We start from the raw sequence: 25,105 nt of genomic DNA, 5'->3' as shown, positions 1-25,105 counted from the left end.
TCTCCATGGTCATTGGGGCATGTAATTTCATAAGCAGGTATAGAAAAGATGTCATTTTCCAAGATTATTGTACATGGCTTTGGGCATATCTGTGTAAGTGAAGATATCCTGAACCTTAACCTTTGTTTAGAAACTGTTAGGAATCAGTTTTCTCAGTAGCTCTTTAGAAACAAAGGACTTCTCCTCCCTGACACTTATTGCTAACCTCTTTCCTACTGCCAGTTCCCCAAGCCTTCATTTCCCTGTCATACTATATAATCATAGTGGTGTCACACACAGACTGAGAACATGTGTTGCTGTGGATCCCACAGTCCTTGTTTTATTCTGAACTTGACCCTTAAATGTACAGTAGTGTGTATAGAAGTTAGAGAATGAATTCTCACCAAGTGAAGATTTATAGTCTTGTGAATGAGTAAACCCCAGATCTTTGGAGAATGATTTAGAAAGAACAGTACTGTGAGATTCTGAGTGTGTTTCTTTCAGTGGGGTGGAGTTAGTTCTAGCATTTCCTTGTCCAGTAGGAAGTGGGTGAATTGCCAAACCACTGAGATCACCATTGTTGACTCAGATTCAGGGATAAGATTAGAGCAGGAAAGCTGTCTAGGAACCCTGGAATCAGTGCTGGTTGTGCTTCTGCTTGTTTTTGCGACATCAGTGATCCCAGGATCTGGATGTGTTGCTAAGTGATGGATTACTTTCCTTGGACTCTTTTTGGGACCTATATTGGAGGAGATATGGTTGGTGGTGGGTAGCAACTTGCCGTGTTTACATTGTCCCTACAGTGTAAGTTTACCAACTCAGAGAAAATGCAGATTCATCCAGCAGTTCATGCTTCTTAAGCTGATCTAGCTTCAGCACTAACGAAGGGCGTATTTAGAGTGAAAAAGAAGTACTATGTTTTTCTTAGGATTGAGCTATAGAAAGATTTTTAAGTTGTTTGCTCCTTCTCTCTGGTGAATAGAGAGAGCTTCTTGACAGATTTTCTAGAATTTGTTAGACCCCTCTCTGTCCTTATCATTCACCAGATATTAATTTCAAAAGGGCAACTTGGATGCTGTACTAAGTAGAAAAAAGAAAATGATCATGATGTCAGAGATGTTGTGTTTTTTCAGCCCCTAGCTGGGTGCTTTGTGGTAGAGGTGATTTTCGGTGCTGTGTGTGAGTGTATTGATGGTGGGGTCCTGTGTATTAGTGGGACATGTGGAATATTTCTTTTCTTTTAAAGATAATCTGCAGCCATAATTTTGACCCTACTCAATACTTGGCATCTTCTCCAATCCCCATTTGCCCCTGTGATAATGACAGATTTGTAGATTATTTGTTCTGTGCCGGAGACTTGGAAAATCTGGATATACTTCTCATTTAACTTTTACAGCATGCCTTGAGGTGTAACACTAATACCCTGGCCCACAAGTAATTGAGCTGCTCTGTGCTTCTCTTCTTAAAAATGCAAGTCATAAGAGTAGCATCAGTTGCTTGTTTACCAGGGCCACACAGCATGGAAATACAGTGGACCCTTGACTTAAGAACTCGATTGGTTCCTGGGGGCAGATTGTAACTCAGGTTGGTTGTAAGTCAATACAGCTGAGATCTGAATGTTTACCTGAGTACATGCTATAGATAACAAGAGGTAGATGAATCTTCCATTAACTTAATTAACCCAAGTTGTTTGTATATCAAGCTGGTCGCAACTTGAGGGTCCACTGTACTAGAGTTAGGTTACCTAGTAAGACTAAATTACTGATGAGAAGTCATATCTCTTGAGTATTTAAAGCAGTTTTTAAACTGAGATGCAATCACAATAGAATGCATAAATCTTAAATCTATATTTTAATGCCTTATACACATATTCGTACTCATACATGTCTGTGAAATCACCTGTATCAAGATATAGGACATTTGTACCATCCCCTAAATTTCCTTTAAGCCCTTCCCCCAACACAGAGTCATTCTTCTGACTTCTGCCACCATGGAGGTATTTTACAAGTGTTTGAACATCATATAACTGGAATCAGACTTTATAGTCTGTTGTATCTGACTTCTTTTCCTCCTCATGTCTGTGAGATTCATTCATGTTAAGGTTGATGCAGAAGTAGTTGGTTCTTTTTTGTTTTTGAATGGTGCTCCATCATGTAAATATTCAGTGCTTTATTCTCTTATTGGTAGATATTTTTGTTATTGCTGCTGTCTGAAGCAATTGTGAATAAAACTGCATGCATTCTAGAATGTGCCATTTGGTGGTCATAAGCTTAATGACTGATGAGAGGTACAATAGCTAGGTCACATTTAGTTCAAGTAGATATTGCCAAAATGGTTTTTTCAGTTCATTCTCCCACCAGCAATCTATGGGTCCCAGGCGCTCTACATTCTTGCTAGCACTTGGTATTGGCGGTCTTTTTTACTAGTGTTCATTCAGGAGAGTATTTGCTTTATCTCACTGTGGTTTTAATTATATTCCCCTAATGAATAACATTTTGGGTCCTGTTTCTTACACTTGGTAACCATTTGGATATCGTCTTTTATGAAGTTCCTAGTAAGTCTTTCACTGAGTTAGCTTGTTCATTTTTTCCCTATTTATTTGTAGGGATTCCTCATATAATTTGGATGTGAGTTTTGTTGGCGGTATTTATTAGAAATACCTTCTCTCACTCTCATTTTGTTTTTTATTTTTTAAATATTGGTGTGTAGTGGGTAAGGGGGATTGAACCTAGGGCCTTCATGTTGAGCTACATCTCTAGCCCTTTTTAATTTTTTATTTTGAGACAGGATCTCACTTAGTTGCTGAGTTATCTAGGCTAGGCTTGAACTTGCAATCCTCTTGGCTCAGCCTCTCAGAGTGCTGGGATTATAGGTATGGGCCACTACATCCAGCTTAATATTATCTTTTGATGAATGCAAGTTCTCATTTCAGTGAAATTCAATTTCCAGTGTTTTTTCTTTATGATTAGTGCTTTTTTGTGTTCTTAGGGAAAAAAACCCAACTCATTGCCTTTCCATCTCTTGAACATTTTGAGGTGGAAAACAATGTGGACAACCACTTCTGTAGAAGATATAAGCCCCAGTCACATTGGGTGCTAATGGATTCTTATTTTAAATTGGTATATGTTTGTGATATAAATTCCTGATTTTGGATTGGCCATTGTCACTCAGAGTGGTATTCTGAGCTTTCATATTTATGAAGGATTTTAGGTTTACAGAGGTTTTTATCCTTCCATCTCATTTGATCCCATGCAGGAGCTCATTAAGTTATTGCAGGAGTGCTTGGTTAGTTTTGACACTAGAGGACTTGACTGGTCAACATAAGCTTCTGGGACTATGGCAGCTTCACATTTGCCATTGTGCACTAGGGTTAAGAGGTGGATTTCTTGTATTCATGTCCTAGCTCTGTAACTTGCTAAATACAGCAGCTGGTACATAGTAATGGGCTATTGCTGTTGTTCTTTTGTTATAGTGTCTAATAGGGTAACAATTTTTTGTAGAGCTACAAAGAGCTCTAATCTTTGACTCAATTTCTCTTGCATTGTTTTATATTTCCCTTTCTTTCAAAACCTATCCCTCGCCCAGTGGTTTTTGCTGTGAAAAAACCACATACATTTCAAGTATGAACTAAAGCAACAGTAGGGGAATGTCTGAAAGTATGCTGTTTTATAGGGACTTCTATGGAAATTATAGAAGGTTTTGCTTGTTTATTTTGTTTTGGAGGACAGTGGTTAGTAGGGGCATAGGGAAGGGAAACATCGAAAAAAGATTATTGCTTAATTCCAAAATAAAGAATATTCATCCGTTCAACTTGGTTCTAGGAAATTCACATGGAAGTAAGATATTTATGTAATACTTATTTCAATTGTGAAAAAGGAAAAGAAACATTTGAGTGTTTTCTAGATGCCTAGAAAGGATGGTACTATATCCAGGTATACGTATATGAGGGCTAGGAAGAAGAAATTTTGTGAACCTGGGCTAGGACTAAAACTAAACCATCTGCCACCCCCCTCCACCCCGTATACACTCTCCCCTAAAAAGAGGACAAGACCACATGTGGAAAAGAACTTGTATTTTGATGTATTTTCTCGAAATAAAAACAGATCCTGTTGACTTTCCCTGTTACTGAGGCCAAGGGGCCCACCCTTCACAGCCTCTGAGTTTGTCTGAACTTCCTCTTTGTGGCTCTGGGTGGAAATTTTACACAGTGTGCCATGAAGTTGATGTGACATCTGTGAGGGCCCAGAGATCTGGGTATTTAGGCAACTCTTGTGCTCAAACTGTTTCCTAGCAGGAAAGGAACCGGAGACATGTTGACTCTAGGACCCCAGTGTGTAGAGAGGAGGGTGTCTTGCATTCCAGAGCAGGGGGACCAAGAAAGAAAAAAGAAGGGATAGAGCAGGCAGCCAGGACATGGGCCTCAGACTTAAGCATGCAACAGGATCATCTGGGGCATTGGTTAAAATCCAGCCCAGAAGTTTAGATTCTGTAAGGTAGAGTTAGGAATCTCCATTTTAATGAATCATCTAATTTGGAAGCAGATACAGAGGTATAAGACCTTGAGGAACAAAAATCCAGGTCCAGAGACTTCAGAGTTCTGCAGTAGACTGTAGCTTCAAAGCTATCAGTTTCAAAGTAACATTGTGCTCCGCTTTTTGAAAGGTGGAAGGGGAGAATCAATCCATCATGCCCCCAAGTCAAGGGTGGTTTTATGGAGCCATGGCTGTCAGCACAGTCTGCAGACACACGGGGAGTCAGTCTAGCACTCTCCATAGACTGATGGTGGGAAATGGACATTCAAGTCTGAGAGTAAGAATTTCTGAAAAGTGGAGAGAGAGCCATTGCAGATTCTGTGGCGAGGGGAGTTATTCCATCTTTGGAGTCTTCTTTGTGTTACGATGTCAGGTGCCGAGTGGCCTCCACAGGGTCCCTCCCACCTTCACACACTACCCATGCACCCACCCTCTCACCCACAGCACTCACATATGCTCTTCCACCTGAATCCCCACCTGATGCTCCTTATATCCCCAACCCTCCATACTTAGCATGCTCGCATCTTTGAAAACATTTTTCTTTAGGTGTTGTTGAGAGGTGATCAATGAGAAGATGCAGATGTGATATTTAAAATAGGTTAAACATAAACAGGCCTATCCTAGAACTATGGAAATCAGCCAGGAACAGGAATTGTAGGTGGGAGAGAATGAACAGGCTTGGGTGGTTCTAATATTGTTCAGAATCCTCAGCAGGATTCGTGGACTTGATGGCGATCACTCTCAGTAGATCTCTTCCTTCCTTTTGGGCTTTAAAAAACTTTAAATATGACAGTTAAAATCAACAATTCTTAACTTTTTAAGGGTTGCAGTCCTTTTTGAGAATCTGATGGACAGTTTGAATTGTTCTACCAGAAAACCACACGTGTATTTGAAGAGGAAGTGGTTTATGAACAATCTGCGATCCATCTGTGGACCCTAAATAAAGAACTCCCACTTTAATCAGCATATGACCTTCTCCTGAGGTCATTTTTATGGCACAGTCCTTTTTCTTGTGAAGTAAAATTTGTAATGGGAACTCCACAAACACCACTTGATATTATGTGTTTGCTTTCTGGAGGGTTTATGTTCAGTTGTAAAAAGCAAGTAGCTTTCAGTTAGAGTGAAAAGACTGAGTGCCCATAAAGTGCTTACCCCCTGATATGGTAAGTATTCACTTACAAAAATAAATACATATACTCAATATAATCATAATCACAAAGCTGATTAACTCTATAAAACTTCTCCCCGTTTTTTTTTGGTACTGGAAATCGAACTTGGGACCTTGTGCTGGTGAGGCAGGCCCCGGAACCACTGAGCTAAATCCCCAGCAAAACTTCTTCCTGTTACAAGCAGTTTAGAAGCAAAGAACTAGATATTAGGAAACCCAGAGGCCTCTAGCTTTGCTGTTTCTCCCTCTTTTTTTTTTGAGTCCAGTAACTCAATTCACTACAATAGGTATTTATTGCATTCCTCCAGTGAGTAAAGGACTCTGTTAAGTATTCTGGAGAATAGAGATGAATAAGATTTTAAGGAGTGAACAGCATCTAAAGGAATCATGTTATTCATCTGTGTTCCTTACCTGTATCTCCTGTGTTTCTTCTTGGCTCTAAGAGAGTTTCACTTAGTAAGTGGGATTTAGGGAGGTAGTTTTGATTTCTGGAACAGGAAGCTGGCTTAGAAAAGCCAAGCAATGTGTCTTTCTTCATGTTGTTGACTTCAGGGACCTCTCACACTGTTGATTGAGTATTTCTTGAAGGGTTACCTTTGTCAGTCTCTCTCCCTGTGGCACTGTGTTCATATCCATGCCCTTCCTTTCTCCACAGGCCAGGGGTTATCACTATGCAGGCATTGTCAGAAGAGGACCGGAGGCTCTGGATGGAAGCCATGGATGGCCGGGAACCTGTAAGTAACAATTCAGGGAAGTAGAGCAAGAATAAAAACTCTGAGCTATTTGTTGGTTCCCAAGTGCAATAATCTTTGCTGCTGCTCTAAAGCCTTAGTTGTTGAAACCAGTACCAGAGGTATTTTTTTATTCCTAGGTTGATATTTGTGATTATTACTATTGTTCCTGTGCATATGTAGTTCCTGAACTTTTACCTCTCAGTCCTAAGGCAGAAGTTCTGCATGATACACCAAGCTCGCCATTTGAAAAGGCAATGTAATACCCCTAGGTTTCTTAAAGGAGGCAAAATCCAGTCTGGCTTACTGAGTGTTATTTATTGACCATATGATGCCTTCATGTGGTAGGGTACAGAGCATTATTTCAAACCCATTTTAATGGGATAAAGAATTATAAAAGCATGTATAAGTTGTGTAACATCTCTTATCATTGCCTTCTGGTTCAGTCTCCTCTTTCCATGGTGACTTATATCTCATTATGAGAAGTAGGACATTGTCAAGGTCAATGGAAGTAGTTAAGCCTGGTGATAGGATCTGTGTTCCCATTTCAGAGTTGCTGGTCTCAGCTGGGTGATGTAATCTTGTGGTTTTTCTGCATCTTGTGACATGTAAAACCCATGTGAGAGCCCTGGGGAAAGTCCCAGAACAGTCTTCTTATCTTTGTGTTAAGGATCTGAAGGCCAGTGCTCCACAAATCTCAAGGTTACAAAAAGTCTACAAGTACTTTACAATCTAGCTGTGTCTCATCAATAAAAGATAGAAAGAATCCACAGGGCTAGGGGGCCAATAATTCATGCTAACAAAAGTACTATCAAATTGGGGATGTATGCAGAGGAGAAGCAGGCCCTGGCCTCCACTAACTGTAGGACTCTGTACATCCAGTGTAGATGACCGGGGTTTGTGTGTGCATCTCTTTTTCAGCCCACCATGGTGAGGTAATATAGGAACACAGATTAGTGTACTTTTCTCCTCAGCTATGTTCTACATAAATGAAGGACTTGATTCAGTCTACTAAGCACAGACAAATAAGTACTGTTCGCACAAGATTGAATATAGAGCAAGATTTAAAGAATTATTTAAAGACTTAAGTATAGCTGGCTGAACTATAATGAAACGTTGTTTAATCTTAATTCTCCTTCTGGACTAAAATGTAAAATACCCCTGATTTTCTCTGAGTATGTTGCTACCCATAGAGATGTTCTCAAAAGCAGGTGCACATTTCTTTTAGTGCTTTGGGGGCACATTTGCTATTTGGTACTAGAGGCCTTCCAAAGCAGCTTCTGGAAAGCCTTCTGCTCTGCTGGTATCATCTACCATTAGTTTAAGCATGTGTGCCTGTGCTTGTGTGTGTGTGTGTGTGTGTGTGTGTGTGTGTGTGTGTGTTAGGGGCAGGATTGGGCATGTTACATCTCAATTTTATTTCTCTGTGCACTTTATGAGATGTGATCTGATTCCATTTTATAGATGAGGAAACTGAGGTTTAGAGAGGTTAAACTTCTTGCCCCAAGTTGCATGGATAGTGAGTGGCTGAATAGTAGGGAATAAGCTAAGTGGCTATATAATAAAGAAACTCTACAGTATAGTAATTTAAGAAAGATGGAAGTGTACTTGTCTCTGGGCAGAATGAGCCATGCCCAGCAGGGTCATGCTGGCATCCGCAACCCCATGACTTCCCAGGTTGCTGTAGTTACTGCCATTTTCCACCTGCAAATGGGCTTGAAAGCACCCAAGGCAAGCATTTTGAAGGGCCCAGAGTGTACACATCACTTGCATTGGGGCAAACAGTGATGTGGCTATATCTATCTGGAGAGGAGAATGGGAAATCTAGGTGGCCCTTACGCAGTGTGGGCCCTGCCAGTACCCAGCACACTTCAAGGAAGAAAGAGAAGATGCTGTGGATGGTTGGCAATCTCCACTGTTGTGGCACAGGTAGAATTTGAACTCATGTCTGCTCCTAGATGTATTTGTTATTCACCTTTGGTAGAAATACATCATCAACTTGCCATTTATTATTTTTACTCCATTATTTTTCATACTTCTTCTGACTCTCTAGAATGATCTTTCAAACACTTGAGGGAGGAAATATCCAGGATGAAAAACCTTGTCATGACATGCTGTTCTTGGTGTGGGTTGAAAAGTCCTACTACCATTTTCCCCAAATCTGCTGGAGTTTTAAAACTGCTTCATCAACTCCATTTTAAGCTTCCTCCTCCACCCCTCACTACTGCTTGATATTTGTTCTCCGTCTGTGTCTAATTGGGCTCTTACTAACCACTTCAGTTTTCCCCTAGATTAACATTTGGCCTCTGCGGATGGAAAGTGCACTGTTGAAAAAAAATCTCCTCATTCCAGAATGTACATATTAAGACAAGTTTAAACAAAAGAATTCTATGTCTAACCATGTTATAAAAGTTTTTCCTCATAGGAACATACAGCTTGCAGTGAAAACCATACTACCGAGTGGTTTTTAGTTTCCTAAAGAGACAGATAAACACCACCAAATGATGACTGCATAATTGAAGTAACGCTAGGTGTGATTTTCTCTCCCATTGCTGATAGCCTCTAGGGAACATTGCTAGAGATGCATGCCCAGTAAACAATTAGCAGCTCCAGTGTTAATCACTGTCTTCCTAATTAGTTAAATCTGTTCCCTTGGGAGTTTTGGCTTGCTTTAATTCTTTCTCTAGCTAATGTCAGAGCAGTTTCCTTATTTCAGGGAGATAGTAATGTGTGCACCTCCCTTCTATTTTTATACTTTTGTCTCAGTTGTCCTGTGACAAATTAATATTTTGCATTTTTTTTTTGCTTTTTTTTGGTACCGGGGATCGAACTCAGGACCTTGTGCTTGCAAGGCAGGCACTGAAACCACTGAGCTAAATCCCCGCCCCTGACAAATTAATATTTAAAAATCAATTTTGGTTTTCATTCTTCTTACGTTTTCCTTGTTCAGTAACACCTGAGAATGGTTGGTTAGGGGAAACCAAACCCTAAATGAACTCCAAATCAGTTGATTTTTTTTAACATTCTAATTAGCTGTTATATAAATCAGCTTTTTAACACACAGTCACATTCTAGTCTAATGAAATATTGAATGCCTTATATGAGTCATACTGTTGAGCATTATGGATTTTATTTATGTAGTAAATCTGAAGTATTTTTGTTGAAATGAAGGAAATCCAGTTCAAATTTGAGAAAAAGCAGGGTTTATTGGGTTACGTAACTGAAAAATACTAGGGTATAATTGTGTCTGGTCAGTCCGAATCTGGTAACTTATATAATATTTGGAGTTGGTTCCTTCTTTTGTGCTGGCTTCACTTTCCAATATGTTCTTTCCATGTAGTGGTGAGATGCTTCCTAACTCTTCCAGGCTTACATCTTATTATTAAGAATTGGGCTCAACAAACTTTTTCTGAAACTGGCTAGATAATATTCTAGGCTTTGTGCGCCATATGGAGGCTGGTATAGCTATTTAACTCTGTGGTGGCAGCTCTGAAGCAGCCATGAACAATATGTAAATAAATGGGTATGGCTGTGTTTCAATAAAACTTTACTTACAAAAACAGATGGCAGGGTAGTTTTGTGTCACAGGCCATTGTTTGTTGATTCCTGCTGTAAGTGTACGGGAAAGAGAACTTTTGCAGAATAATTCCAAAGAGGTTCCATATTTGAATCTTATTGAACTAAATACTTAGTTCAGAGGATGGGGTAGATGCACTGAATAGATCTCGTACACTTGTTTTCTGCATTGGGAAGGTTGCCCTCCTCTGAGAGAAAATGCATTGTTATATGGGTAAGGGCAGATGCTAGGTAGGCAAAAAAAAAAGTATAGTTTTTTCTTACTCTAAGACTTATATTACATTATTTTTGTATTGAGAGAGATTTTTCTTTGATACTTAGCCAAGAGTAAAAACCATGTTTACCACAAACATGATACTTAGCATGAAAGACTATAAATGCTTTCTCCCTAAGACTGGGGACAAGCAAGGAGTTTCAGTCTTACCACTCTTTTTCAATATGGTACTAGAAGTCCTAGCTGGTATTGTAGTCCAAGAAAATAATTTAAATGGCGTACTGACTGGAAAGGAAGATATAAAACAGCCCTTATTTACAGATAACATGATTATCTATGTAGAAAATCCTGAGGAGTCCACAAAAACAAAAATCCTTCTAGAATTAGCAGATGAGGTCATCATGGTAACAGGCTATGATACCCACCCCCATCAACTACATTTCTATAACTTCACCATAAACATATGGTTATCAAAGACTATAACACTATTTATAGTTACTAATCCACAAAATGAAATGCTTAAGGTATAAATCTAATTATATGTTGAAAATTACAGCATGCTAATGAAAGATATAAATAAATAGACATATTGTATTCATTGATTGGAAGAATCCATGAATTGTGAAGATGTCAGTTCTCTCCAAATTTTCTGTAGGTTTAATGCAATTCCTATCAAAATCTCAGCAAGATTTTTTTGTAGACATAGACAAGTTTATCCTAAAATTTATATATAAAGGTACAGAAACTAGAATTGCTAAAACACTTTTGAAACAAATGAAGTGGGAGAGTTCATTCTATCCTATTTTGAGGCTTTCTTTATAGCTACAGTAATCAAGACTATGGTATTGACAGAAGGATAGACATATAGATCAATGGAACAGAATAAAGAACCCTGAAATAGACTCACAGATATGCCCAATTGATTTTAGGCAGAGGAGCAAAAGCGAATCAGTGAAGGAGAGTTTTTTTGAACAAACAGTGCTTTTTAAAATAATGGATCTTCATAACTGCTCCCCCCCAAGAATCTTGACTTAAAGCTCATATCTTAAACAAAAATTAATTCAAAATTATCATAGCTTTAAGTGTGAACTATAAAAGTATGTTTTAGAAAAACATATAAGAGAAAAATTGTTGGGATGTAGGGCTCTGTGAAGAATTTATAGATATGACACCGTGAGGATGACCCATAAAATTTAAAAATGGAGACATTTTTCTTCATAAAAATTAAAAATGTTTACTCTGGGTATGAAACATTTGTTAAAAGGATGAAAAGATATCTATAGAGTGGAAGAAAGTATTTGCAAAGCATATATCTGATAAAGGACTCTTAAAACAGTTAAAGACAAACATCTAAATATGAAATGGACAAAAGACATGAAACATTTTACAGCAAGAATATGCAACTGACAAAAACGCATGAGAAAATGTTCAATATCATTAGTCATTAGGAAGTGCAGACTGAAATCATAATAAGCTATCTCTACAAACATATCAGATTAGCTAAAATTAAAAATAGTAAAAATATAAAGTGATGGTGAGGATGCAGAGAAACTGAATCCACTTATACCCTGCTGGTGGGAATGTAAAATGATGCCACCACTTTGGAAAGGCACTTGGCAGGTTCTAATAAAGTTTAATATGCACTTATCATATGATCCAGCAGTTGCTCTGGGGCATTTTTCCCAGAGAAATGAAAGAGTATGCACATACAAAAGCCTATAAACATATTTTTGTAGCAGCCTTATTCATAATAGCCCCAAACTGGAAACACTGCACATGTCCTTCTGTGGACGTATGGTTAAATAAACTGATACATCCATACACTGGGAATAGAAAGAAAGAAACTATTTATACACCAACTGGGTGAATCTCAAGGATGTTATGCCAAGTTAAAAAAAGCCAATCTGAAAAAGATATATAATACATGTTTCCAATTTATAACACTCTTGAGAGGACAGTTATGAAAATGGAAAATAAAGTAATGCTTTCCAGGGGATGGGGACAGTGGGAGTGGGGAGCACTGGGAGTTTCCCTTATGATGGCACAGTTCTGTGTCATGGTTGTGGTGACTCTGTGAAACTGGATCAGAGTTTATGTAGAGCTTCTGTACATTTGTACACACACACAAATGAGTACATGTAAACACTGCTGACCTAATCACTGCCAAAGGTCTTGCCTCCTAATGCATCACATTGGTGATTACAATAAATTTTGGGGAGGCACAGACATTCAGATCATAATATCCACCTGCTTTTGTGGGTATTAGTAAATCCACATTGTTCAAAACTTTCATCACCTTACTCATTTTTTGGGTGTGAATGTAGCACAGAAGGCCTTTTGGTAGACATTAGGGTTTTCTGCAAACCTCAGGTCATTATCGACTCTGTCTTCCTACCACTGGCTTTATAGGCTTGGGGCCCTCTTAGTTAAAATTGGATTGCATGTCCTCTTTTAATCTTTGACATTATTTTTGTCTTTAGTATTTTAGTTTAACCTTTGGAGAGTAGGATTAGTTGTGAGAGGAACTTTGAGCCTTCATTTTGAAGTTGTTCGAATTTTTCACAGTCAGCAAATTTCACAGTTAATTTTGTTATTAAGTAGCAAATGCAATGGAGATGTCTCTGTGAGTCATATCTCTTCTTTTAGGTGTCTCTGATTTTTCCTGTGTGATTGTCATTGGCTGTAATTACATTGTCATGCTTAGATTTGGAGAGTCTCCCATCCCCACCCTAGCTATAAAGTTTAGGTGAAGTCCCTCCCTCTACATAAAAATGTAGTATATATCCTTCCACAACTTCTATGAACTGGTTATATATTTGTGAAATAGAGAAATGTTTTGTAGAATTTTTGGCATAGCTTTATTATTAAACCTTTAATTAGTTTAGTAAACCTAAAGATTTTGACATTAGGTTGTTTTCAGCTTTTCATTCCTTCATTACAAACAATGGAATGAAAAATCTCTTTATATACCTCATTATTTACCTATTTGAGCATTTTTTCCCCCTGGGATACATACTCAGGGGGTATGTACTTAATATTTTAATAGATATCACCAGATTATTCTCCCGACCAAAAATCCAGACACTTACGAAGGTACCATTTTCTCTATAACTTCAGCATTGCATATTTTGAGTTTTTGTGTATATGTGTGCATCAATCTGATAGAAATTGTATTGTCCTCTCATTTGCATTTCTCAAGTTACTAATGAGATTAAAATTCTTTCTCATGTTTACTGGTCATTCATATTCAATTTTTTCCACACAAAAATATATGTTGAAATGCTTAAAACAGTGCCTGGTGCATGATTCATACCGTATAAAATAATATTAATTCCTTTTTCAGTTTTTTGGTCTTAAGGTTACACTCATCACCTTGTCAGCTCTGCTTTCAAAAGGTCGAGGTACAATCCTAACTTTTTCTAGTGGTCTTTTCTTAACTGGTAGCAATGGCCGGGTTGTTGTTGCAGGCTTCTCTTGTTTTCTAATAGCCCGGCCCATGGATCAGGCTCGGATGGTGAATGATGAAGGATGTTCCTGCTGTGCACTTTTCATCTCTGACTTGAGCTGTTGCTCTGGCTCACCAGGCTACTTGATCTAGAAGGGAGCCTGTGGATCTCCTGCACCTCTCTATTCTGACAGCAGTCAGCAGTGTTGGATGTCCCCAGGTGCTGCTAAGGTCTTTCCATCTGTCTTCTCCATAGGAAATAACCTGACCCTGTTCAGAGAGACCCAGGAGCTCTCCTGTCTAACCCCTGGCATGGTGTTGTCCTCCAACTGGCTGGTATATGTTCCCTTGGCCCTTCCACCCAGTGCCAGTTCCATCTCAGAGAAGCAGTGGAAGATACCTGCTATTCTCTACCTATCCTAGAAGCCAGTCATTGTTTGGACTGCTCTCTAGTTCATTAACTCTACACCAGCTTTGCTTTTTTCTGGAAGTTCCTGTCTCTATTTTGTGTCCTAGGTTAACTACTCCTCAGCCTTCTCAGAGGAGGTTGGCAGGAGCTTTGACTCTGAAGCTTTCTATCACCAGTTAGTTGCTTATGTGTCAGAATTAAGACCAAATTAAGAGTTCCCTATTTTAATGTTTCCTCCGTCTGGGAGATGACATCTTGGCAAGTCAGGAATTTATCAGAAGCTCTGGGTGTGTGTTTGCAAAAGCTCATTGAAGAAAAATTTAACTTTTCATTTTGAAATCATTTCAGCCTCATAAAAATGCTTGAAAAGTATTACAGAGAATTCTCAAACACCCTTCACTCAGATACTCTAATGTTAATATCTTACATAACCACAATACAATTATGAAACAAGGACATTAACACTGACAAAATATTATGTATTTTATATATTTCTAATTTTGCCAGTTACCCCTAACATGGGGTAAAATATATATGCATCATTCTCTCTACTAGCTATTTTGCAATACTCAATTAGTTATTGCCAACCACAGTTACCCCCCGGTCCTACAGAATGTTTGAAGTTATTTCTTCTCTCCAACTGCACTCTTGAATACATCTATTTCTTTTTGAATATTTTGTCTTCTATCCTCTCTACTCACATCGTGTATTTTTCCTTGTGCAGTTTTCTGTGTTTATCTATACTGTTATTAGCTTAGAGATACTTGAGGCCATAATATGATCTTCATAGACATTCCCTATTGCAACCTCTCATTGTTAGCAGCAGCACCAATCAGCTCTCTCAGGCATTGTAGCAATGATTTGTGGAAGTGGAGATTATGGTTGGATTAGCTTCAGGATTTTTTTTTTTTTCATTCTGTGGGAAAGGCAGTTGATAAAAAAACCTTTTAAGAGTGACTTTGTTCATTTGAAAAATGATCTTAGGTCCATTTGTACAGCTTTCTCTTGTACTCTAAAACCCAAAAGGTGGTAAAATTTGTTAGTGCTCTCCCCAAAACAAAACAACAACAAAAAACAGTATTTAAAAATATGTTGATAGAAAGACCTGGAGACATTTTGAGTATTAGGAAGTCTGTGAATTAGGTTGTTTGCTTTGTGGTGAGGTGTGGAACAAGATAAGCATTTTTGAAAAATTATGTTTGGGTTTGTTGAATTGAGCCCCAGCATGGTTAAGTCAGAAGAGCTACGGATGCCAGTTTTACCACATTCTTTTTAGTAGTGTTCCAAAAAATCCTGCCCCTGTGACCCTGGAAGAAAATACCAGAACAAACACATTTTAAAAGCAAAGTCATTTTCTGGTCGGTTTAAGAAATCTTCCTTTTTGGGTATCCAGAACACAGTGCAGACGTGCAGTCCAGTGGTCACAGCCAAAGAAGGAGCAGAAGGAGTGTGGCCCCAGCGAGCCCAGCCAGCTGCCATGGCTCCACACAATGTGTGGTCTTGTCCCAGTGCCCGGAAAATTAAGGTTTCCCTACTCATTACCTCCTTACTTTTTCAAAGAAAAAGAGGTCCGGGGATTTAGCTCAGTGGTGCCACCGCCTGCTTTGCAAACGCAAGTTCCCGAGTTCAATCCCTAGTACCAAAAAATAAAAGAAAAGAAAAGAAAAGAAAAGAAAAGAAAAAGAGAGAAGGAGATAGGGGAACTACAAACTGAATAGCATCTCCTCAGGTGGAAATATGCCATTTTGCAATTAGTACTAGTTAGTTTTGTTTTCACCATAAATCTAAAAAGCTTTATCTCATTCAAACTAAGAGTATCATCAAGACTCTTGGGGTAAATTGATGTGCAGGTTTTTAGGGATGGTGATAGTAGTGGTGGTGGTGCCTACCATTAAAATATATTGGAGTACTTCTTAACTTTCCCTCTTGGAACCATTGTGCTGAGATGACTGTCATCATTCTCCTATGGTCATTGATGGTGGTGGTAGCCATGCATTTGGATGGAGAATAATATCCTGTTTGGGCTATTTCTTCACCTAGTTCATACCTCTGTGTGTTTTCATCCCAGAAGATGCTGACTTACTGAGCACGGACCGTGGTTGTGTCCTTCATATACGGTAGTTAATGTTATCTACGTATGAAGATTAATGTGTAATATGATAAGGACTCACTGCTTATTGAATTAACTTGGAGGCCTAAGTCAAGTGGGGATTCTTATCTAGTCTCATACTGAATTCATTTGTTGAATGTCTTAAGTTCTAGCCATTATTTGGCTACTATAAATAGTAATTGTAAAGGCAAGGTAATTGTTCTTTACTACATATCCATACTCAGAATACTGATCATCACATCTGGAATACAAGACCATTAAGCATATGGATTGAGAATCCATGCTCTATATATTACTTTGAAGGAATGACTAACTGGTTGGGGGAGGGGGAAAGCCAAAGACATGTTTCTCTTTTCAGTCACATATTGGTTCCCTCTCTAGTTCTTAGTGACTGTTGGTGTGTGACAGGCACCAGTGTGATATACCAGAGGAGTTCTCAGGTCAGAAGGCTTAGTAGAGCCAAATCAGGGACTAGTTGAGAAGTATGTAATGTCATCTCTGGTACCAATAGTAAAATTAGAGTAAGTGTGTGTGTACACATATATGTATATAATGTAAATATTCTCATGTCCCTGTGTTGAATTTAGTATGTGTTTTTTTAGATTTCTTGCCACTTGGTGATCTTCCTTGAATTTATGAAAAATACATGATTGTGCTCAGAGCTCTGGCTTCTGGTGGTCATGTTGCCATGTTGTAAAAGTATGACAGGGCCGGGGATTTAGCTCAGTGGTTCTGCCGCCTGCCTCGGCAAGAGCAAGGTCCCGAATTCGATCCCTGGTACCAAAAAAAAAGGGAAGTGTGACCACCGGCATCCTTGTGGCCATGCTGAAGAGTTTACTCAGATGTAACAAGGGGAGACTAATAGTACTTATGAGATTTGAGGAGGTAACACATTTTTTCATATGAATTCAGTAAAGATTAGTTGTCCAATTGACAGTAAATTCTAGAGACTTTTATATTTGCCGCATATAGTATATACAGTGTGTGTGTGTGTGTGTGTGTATATATCGCACATCATTATTTAGAGAGAGTAATAAAGTCTATTCTGACTTTATGCTGACAGCCTGACTGCCTTTGGGGCAAGTTTTAGTCTGTTGAACTATGAAGATTCAGAAAAACCTAAACATGATGTAGCTTTTTCCTTTGTAACAAAATGTGGAAGGGGAGATAAACTAACGATGATAATAATAATGATAATAATAATAATACTTAACAAATACTAGGATTAAAACTTGGATAGAAATAAGATTTTGAAGTTGTTAGGCCGGTTTTGTTATGTCAGACCAGTTTGTTAACTTTGTGTCTATATGGCAACCATACATTAAGCAAGTGTAGAAATACCCCACCAAGGTTTTATAGTTCAATTTCTAGAGTTGAAGTGTTTGGCCAGTTTGTAGGCTGTACTGCTGTCTGGATTCTGTTGCAGAGGTCTCAGAAGCCAGATGATGCGTACATTTCTCTTTAGGAACATTCTCAGGAGCAGAGCTATGCCATTCTTATCTGTCCCAGTAAGCTTCATTTTTGCTAATATTATCTGTTTAAGCCCTAAAATCCAATCATAATGAGTAATGCTCTTTTGCTCTTCTAAACCTGTGATTTAGGCTAATATTGTCCCAGTAGGGTCAATTTGTGGAGGTTAAAAGGAATGTGGGCAATTTGGGGGGGGGTAGGTTTATCAGTTAATATTCTTATTTACCTGGCTTTGTCTATTTTCTTTAGAATCTAAGTAGAATTAGTATAAGCAGAGGAAAGAGACACAAAGGGCAAGTTTGAGAGTGAGGAGAAGGGAGATAGCTGGAACTTGAATGAATTCCACCGATCTAGAGAACCAGGGCTTTTCACTCTGGTATCTGTGTAGATATGGGAAAAGGTTTAGTGGTAAAGTCTCCAAACCGTCTGAAGTGGCATGCAAGATGTTTGTACATGGGTGTGCAGGAGAAGAGTCCATACCATTTAGTGGTTTGTCAAAGGGCTCTATGGCCTGTTGCCTGTTTGTTTGCCAATAAATCGCCTGTTGTTTCATGAGAATAAATATTTAGACAGAGCTCTCTGTTCTTAATACCCAATGAAGTAATGGCATATTGTTTCTCCTGGGCCCACTTGTGGGTTGAAGAGGGCTTTGGAATGCTTCACTGTGCAGTGCATTTGTTTGCTACCTACCTGCATTTTAAGCTTGCCCAGAGATAGAATACAACCTTATTTCAATTTCAGATGAGTTATAGAGAAGGCACACTTTGAGGTAGGGGTGTGTTTTGGGGGGGCATCTGGGGAGAAAGGGGTTGTGACAGGCAGAGAACTGGAGGCAGGGAAGAGGAAGCACATATAATTAAGGGGCGTTTTCCATCTCACCCCTCGGTTTTCCTGTTGGATCGATACTAATGATATTTACTTCCTTTAATTAGTGCTTTCCTTTTCGTGGCTACCACAATTAACACTTAGGCTAGTTTTTTTTATAATTTTTGAAACTTTTTAGGATATCTTTTGAAAGTTTTGCTTGTAAGAAAGAGAAGTAGGATCTACATTGCATTTTCTTTTTTCTGAATAACACTCATCCTTTCAGTTTCTATTCTCAGTTTAAACAAGAAATCCTTAAAGTAATCTTTTCCTACCTGCATGTCATTTTTTATTATCAAAACAACCCATTTCCAGCAATAAGGCCCCATCTCAGTGATGGACCAACAAAGTCAATCTCGTAGTTATAAAAGGTCTATGAGTCTGCCCTTGTCTTAGTTAAACTAATTTCAGCTAAATTATGATAGAGAGCTATTGGGATTAGAGATGATGTCTCAAACGTAGACCACAGAAATGGCTAGCCAAGTTACTGGAAGAAAAGGAAGGTGCTTGGGAATGTAGGATGGATCCTGTGGAAGGACGACATCTGTGTAGGAGAGCCTGTATTGCACCCAGACCAGTTACTCATGTAGCAGATTTCTTGTAAAATAGTTTTTATGGTATTAGATACTTGGGAAGCAGAAAGATAACTTTTTTTCCTAAAACATCTATTGTGTTTAAGTGACCATTGGGAAAGGTTGGATATGTAAAATGAGAAGGGAAGTGCCAACTTCTATTGTTCATGTGGGCCCTAGCACTTCTGGGCACCACTGGAAGTGGCTGGAGGAAGACCAGTTTGGGATCTGACCTAGGATCTAATCTAATCAGCTGGCTTTCATGACTTGATTACTGCCAGAGTTAAGTGTGTCAATCTTTAGGATCTTATCAGTCTTTGTGGGTCCTGCTCTGAGACATGCATCCAAATCTGATGACTAAACAACCAGTCAAGATCTGGCCACTCAGTAGCTGATGGTCCTGCCTCAGGGAGTTCCCATGTTGCTTCGGCTGTTCATTTATAAAGTTTTCCCACATCTGTTGGACTGGAGATGAACATACAATGAAAGATATACAAGTATTTGAAGTATAGTGTGTATATTAGTTTCTTAGAACTACCATAATAATTTACTACAAACTGGGTGACTTACAGTAAGAGAAGTCCTAAATTAAAGTATAGACAGATGTTTCCTCTGAAGACTCCAGGGAAGAATTCTTTTTTGCTTCTTCCAGCTTTTAGTGTCTTCTGGTGTCACCAATCAGTTGAGCTCTTTTGCTCAATTCAGATAAAAATTATGAATTGGCAAAGAGCAGGTCTGTTTAGGCCCTGATGCTACAAGCAGCACAAGTTAATGTTGAATGTTGTCTGTTGATGCTGCCGGTTACTGGTCTCTGCTGCTGCTGTCCACTACCATTTGCTGGCTGTGCCAGACAACGTCGTTCAACTTCTGCTGGATGCTGGTCTCTGCCACTGCTGGCCACCACCATTCATTGCTGGCTTGTGCTGGATATGGTCTGTTGACTCTGTGGGTTACTGCTCTCTGTTGCTGGTGTTCATCAGCTGCTGCTCTCTGGAGCTTTTCAGAGCCATCACCCCCTAGTGTTTATAGCTCTTTCTTTTAAAGTGACTGCTTTGTCTATACAACTCAGGATTCTTAGATTTACAGGGCCTTCCAACCCCGTACTATCTGAAAAATAAATCAGGAGCAGATACATTTAGATTTGGAGTAAGGCTTTATTTGAACAGGGCCTGTGCTGTGCACAGAGGGAGTCACACATCAGAGGGGCCCTCCTAGACCAACAGGAAAGAAATGCGAGGGGAGTGTTACTTACAGTAGTGGCCTGTGATTGGTCCAGATTCTGACCTACTGGTTGATCTAAGTCTGAGCCTGCTGATTAGTCCAAATTGTTCTAAACTCAAGCTTTCAGATCTGAGTGTACTGATTGGTCCAAATCCAGTTCTGCTCCTTCTTTCAAATTCAGGCAGGGCAGACATCTCCGGAGAAAGAGTGGGGGTGTTCAGGACAGCCACAGTTGTCACGGAGTGGGGAGCAGGACAACAGAAGCCAGCCTTTTCATTGATAGCAGTCTCATTTCTTTGAAAAATTGGAAGGCCAAAAGCATGGAATCTTGAGGGGCTAGATGTGTTACTCACAGCTTGTTGGGATTGGAGTTGGGGATGTTAATAATGGGCCCAGGTCCTTCCATCCCTAATCTTGGCCTTCTTAGGGTGGTTTCACGCTGCTTCTACCAAGACCAAGAGTGGCAGGAGTTGAGGGAGGGGCACCATGGCTGACAGCCACACTGCACCTCCTGTTGTGGCCCAGTGAGCAGCCACAAGGTAAACCTAGTGGTGGTGGGAGGGCAATGTGGCAAATGTCTTAGTCCCTTTTTAGGAGGAGGACTGAAGGCAGGCAAAGGAGCGAGGCCAGCCACTCACTGTTAGTGTCATGGCAAAAAGGGGAGCACCATGGGCTTTTCCATCAGCCTCACTGGTGCTGCTTGGCTTGGCTGCATCACTCCAGACTCTGTCTCTGTTTTCATGTGGCCTTCTCTTCTGTCTCTAATAAGGGCACTTGCTATTGGATTTAGAGCTGATAATCTGGGATGGTTTTATCTTGAGATGCTTAACTTAATTACATCTTTTCCCAAATGAAGACATATTCACAGTTTCTGAGGGTTAGGACCTGGAAATGTCTTTTTGGATCATCATTCATCTCACTAGAGTGAAGTCTTCAGTGTCTTGGTCTGCCTTGAAGGTGGCATGCACCATCTTTGCTACCAATATTTGGCAGTGAGAGATACCTTGAATGGGGAGGTTTCTCTTCTGTGAGTTTCTTCTGTCTTTTTCTGTTGTCTAACTCAGATGTATTTATTCTGTTTGGGTACTTGCTTGAGTTTAGCATTCTAGGTAGACATTGTACATGGTTACAATCAGAGGAAAATTCTAGATTGGAGGTGATGGGAGACTACTGATAGCAAATTACTGTTAAAAAATGGATCCTGTTCTATGGACTACTCCTCTGTTATTCAAAAATAGAAGCAGGCATTTGTTTCTGGAGGCGTATTCATTGCTAGACTCCCATTACCATTGGTGATTGGCAGTGACTGTATTTTTTAACATTTCAGGTATATGTTTGTTTTTATTAAGATGTAGCAGTAGCCACAATGTGGAGAGGATATAATTTGTAATGCCTTGACTCAGCAAGTGAATTTAAGTTGTGTTCTGGTCTATCTTGACAAAAATGAACCTATAGCATGAACCAGGATTTTCTTCACTTGTTTCCCACTGCCACTTTCATTCACTGACACAGAAGAGGATATAAGTTGCTCTTAAAAACCTGTAGCTTCTGGAATTCAATGCAGGGAATATTTATCAATTGTAAACCTGCACCAGCCCCTATGTAGGTGCTAGGAGAGTTTACAAGCACATAGATTAGGTATTTGCAGTTGTGCTGTAACTAGTTCCCTTTTTCCTTCTCTTATTGAACCTTTTCCTAGTCTTGTATACTGTAGCAGTTAGTTGTTTTAAATTGAACAAATCTTTCATTTTGAAAACTTTCATGTAAAAATATCTTTGTCCATCATTGTATATAGTTGGGATCCATCATAACTTTGCATCTCATTTCTCCTAGGTTTGGAACTTTTAGCACTGTTTCAAGCCCCTGCTTGGTACTTGGTTCACCACTTCCTTTCTGTCTCAGGGGTTGGCACTCCGAGGCCTGGCCCTGAGGACACTGTCTGTGCCATGCCAGTTCACTTTTGAGCACTCACCAAAATTAAGGCTGCCATTCTATATGTACAAGAGTTTGCTTTTATTTTTATTTTTGTGAGGTAGAGCTTACAGAGTCCCAGCTGACAGAGAGAGAGAGAGAGAGAGAGAGAGAGAGAGAGAATGAATTACCAAGAAGTTTAGCAGCCCGTTTTCCTCGTATGATGTAGTAACTAGGTATTACTAGGTATTAGCTCTGGCTGAAGGTGGGTAGGGTTCTTTGCCTTCCTGCTTGGCAGAAAGAGCTGCTTCAGTTTGACACCAGAGATGCTTTCCTGCAGAATTTCCACTGGTCTGGTGCATTTGGGGCAGGGCTTACCCGTGCCAAAAATCCCATTCTTCAGACCTGCATCTCTGTTGGTATTGGATCATAACTGTCTTGCCTCTTTTGGATCAGAGGGACAAGTTTCTCCTTGTTTTTATAGATGGTGTGAGACAAATTGGTATGCTGTCTAAGCAAAAGGGGTGGTTTTTTTGGCAAGAGATTTGAAAATACTATACTTTGTAACCCCTCATCCCATCTCTGAGAATAGGTATTCAGACTTTGAAGGGTTAAAGACTTAGACAACTATCAAATTTATTTCACTTTTTCTGTAAAGTAGAAGATAGGTCCCATATATGGGATCTTTCTGAAGATTTATTATAGTATTTATCCAATGTAGAGCCCATACAGGCTATGATTTCTTTTTTTGCACTTGTGGTCAGAGGTTTGGCTGAGCCGGTGTCTAACCCCCTTGGCTTCTGGTATAGTCACTTTGTTCTTGTAGTTGGAAATTCTTAGGTTACCTCTCCTCTGTATTATAAATACGGCTAACAAGTTGATGAATTATTCTTCCCTCTGAAGCCCAACCATTCTGGAGTCATTTAGTTTGTTCTGTTTTCTCTCCAGTTCTTTTTTCTCTTTCTAAAACTTACTTTCTAAACACTTACTTTGTTAGTCCTGACTCCCCAGCTTCCCATCTGCGTTTGCTACACCCTCTTGGGAACGTGCCAATTTCCCCTGCCTGGATCAGTAACTTTTACAAAATGGTACGTTTTCTGATACATAGTTGCATTTTGTACATATTGAATACATTTATGAAACTTGACTAGTGTTCAATGGTGATATGACTTGAATTCAAATGTTTATTAGGTATTTTGATGCCCATCAGACTAGACCTAGCCCCATGTCCCCATGGAGACATTAAAGTGTCTTGTCTTAGGTTTTTTGTTTAGGAACATATACATAACTTTTCCTACTGAAACATTTGGTATTTGGAGTAATTTCTGTATTGCTTAAATGTCACCAAGTCAGAGGTACACCATCAATTTAATAATTACGTTTTTTTTTTTGGTACCAGGAATCAAACTCAGGACCTTGCGCTTGCAAGGCAGGTGTGGTGCCGTTGAGCTAAATCCCTGGCCTAATTAGGAAGTAAGAAGAAAAGATTTTATTAAACAGATACAAGGATTACAAGACGCCTTCAACTTCAAGGGAAAAAAGAATGTCTTAGAATTAAGGAAATATGGTACCTGTAAATCCCTAGTGATTAGTTGTCATTGATTGAGAACACTGTACAGGAAAATTATCTGGATACTAGGTTCTTTAGTGGGAATGGTACCACAAAACAGAGACTCCTTTAAAAATTCAATGAATACTATGGACTCCTAGAATTGTATGCACCCACAAAACAAATTTTGACATCATGTTTATAGAGATTTATGGTTCCTCTAAATTTACCCAGCTTACAAATCTCCAGCATCAGCATTGTAGAATAGCATGTCCTTGCTTGACCCTACTGAGGAAGCTCTCCAAAGAATGACTGAAGATAAAATTTTGTAATGTTTTATATCAGGAACTTTGTTTGGATTATTAACACCAAAGGACTTGTTAAGCCTTTAATAGGGAAAATGGAAGTAGTCAATGACCAGTTCAAGATTTGAGTCACCTTGTAGCCTGCCCATGGCCAGGGTACATCTCATGTTGTCCCTCTGTAGCATGTAGCACCCTCAGAATAAATCCTAGTAAAGCTTGCTGCTTGCTTGGCTTTGCTCGCCTGCAGTGTCAGAGTCTTAACTGCAGCTGTGTGTGCAGCCCAGCAGCCTGGGGTCTTCTTTAGAATGATCTCTAGAGGGCTTCTTTTAGTTAGGAATTTTGAAGGTGGCAGAAGATTACTTGAGAAGGCTTTAACCCCACTATACAGTGAAGCCATTCATGGCATTGAGCATAATGGTGGGGATGAGAGTCTTTGTTTATCTGTGTTTTCATTGTCTGAGCCCCTGAAGTTATGAGCTTACCTAAGGAAACAGAACTTGTAATTATATTGAAAACATTAAATAATGAATAACCATGAGTAAGATTAATCACACCTCAAGTAGTTCTCCTTACTTAATCCTTTCATTTCTTTTATGACACTTTGCCTGTGTCCAGGGCTGTCCCTGAATAGCAGATAATCAGATTCAGGGTAGTGAGCAATTTTAAATTTCACAGAAGACACTGGATTTTATGAAATCTATAGAATTAGTATTAGAGATCTTGACTTGTAGTCTTGAACAGAGGAGGTCTAGCAGTAGCCGCAGTTCACAGTTGACCAGGAGAGAACAGGGAGCAGCATTTGGGTCAGTGGCTTAAAGCTGGATCTTGGGAAATGGATGAGTATCTCCACGGTTTTATCAAAAATCATCATCTTTTTATGGTGGTGTTAAAAATCAAGCTTAATTATCTTACAGTGTTATTATAAAACCTTAAATAATTGTATCCTTCATCAACATCCAATTTAGTCTTTTAAGGTTTTGTACATAGTTAAAATCTTACTCAAATATAAGGTGAATTTATTTTGATTAATCATTTTTTATTATTTTCTC

At 39.2% G+C, this 25,105-nt stretch overlaps 1 protein-coding gene across 6 annotated transcripts in view; it reads left to right on the top strand.

Moving 5' to 3' along the window:
- The window catches only part of Arhgap26 (Rho GTPase activating protein 26), a 466,045-nt gene that overhangs the window by 168,636 nt on the left and 272,304 nt on the right, over nt 1–25,105 (top strand). For all 6 annotated transcript variants that reach the window (XR_002398131.2, XM_004854324.4, XM_021266145.2 and 3 more), the window contains exon 11: nt 6,335–6,413. Coding sequence is in view for 5 of the 6 variants with exons in the window: in XM_004854324.4 (XP_004854381.1) it covers nt 6,335–6,413 (79 nt within the window). In the remaining variant the exon portion in view is untranslated. The remainder of the gene's footprint in view (nt 1–6,334; nt 6,414–25,105) is intronic.

This window comes from Heterocephalus glaber, unplaced genomic scaffold (genome assembly GCF_053883595.1).
Source record: "Heterocephalus glaber isolate CG9 unplaced genomic scaffold, H.glaber_assembly_v1.0 deba00001463, whole genome shotgun sequence".
In the NCBI taxonomy this organism is placed as follows: domain Eukaryota; kingdom Metazoa; phylum Chordata; class Mammalia; order Rodentia; family Bathyergidae; genus Heterocephalus; species Heterocephalus glaber.
This window is presented reverse-complemented; position numbering and strand designations above follow the sequence as displayed.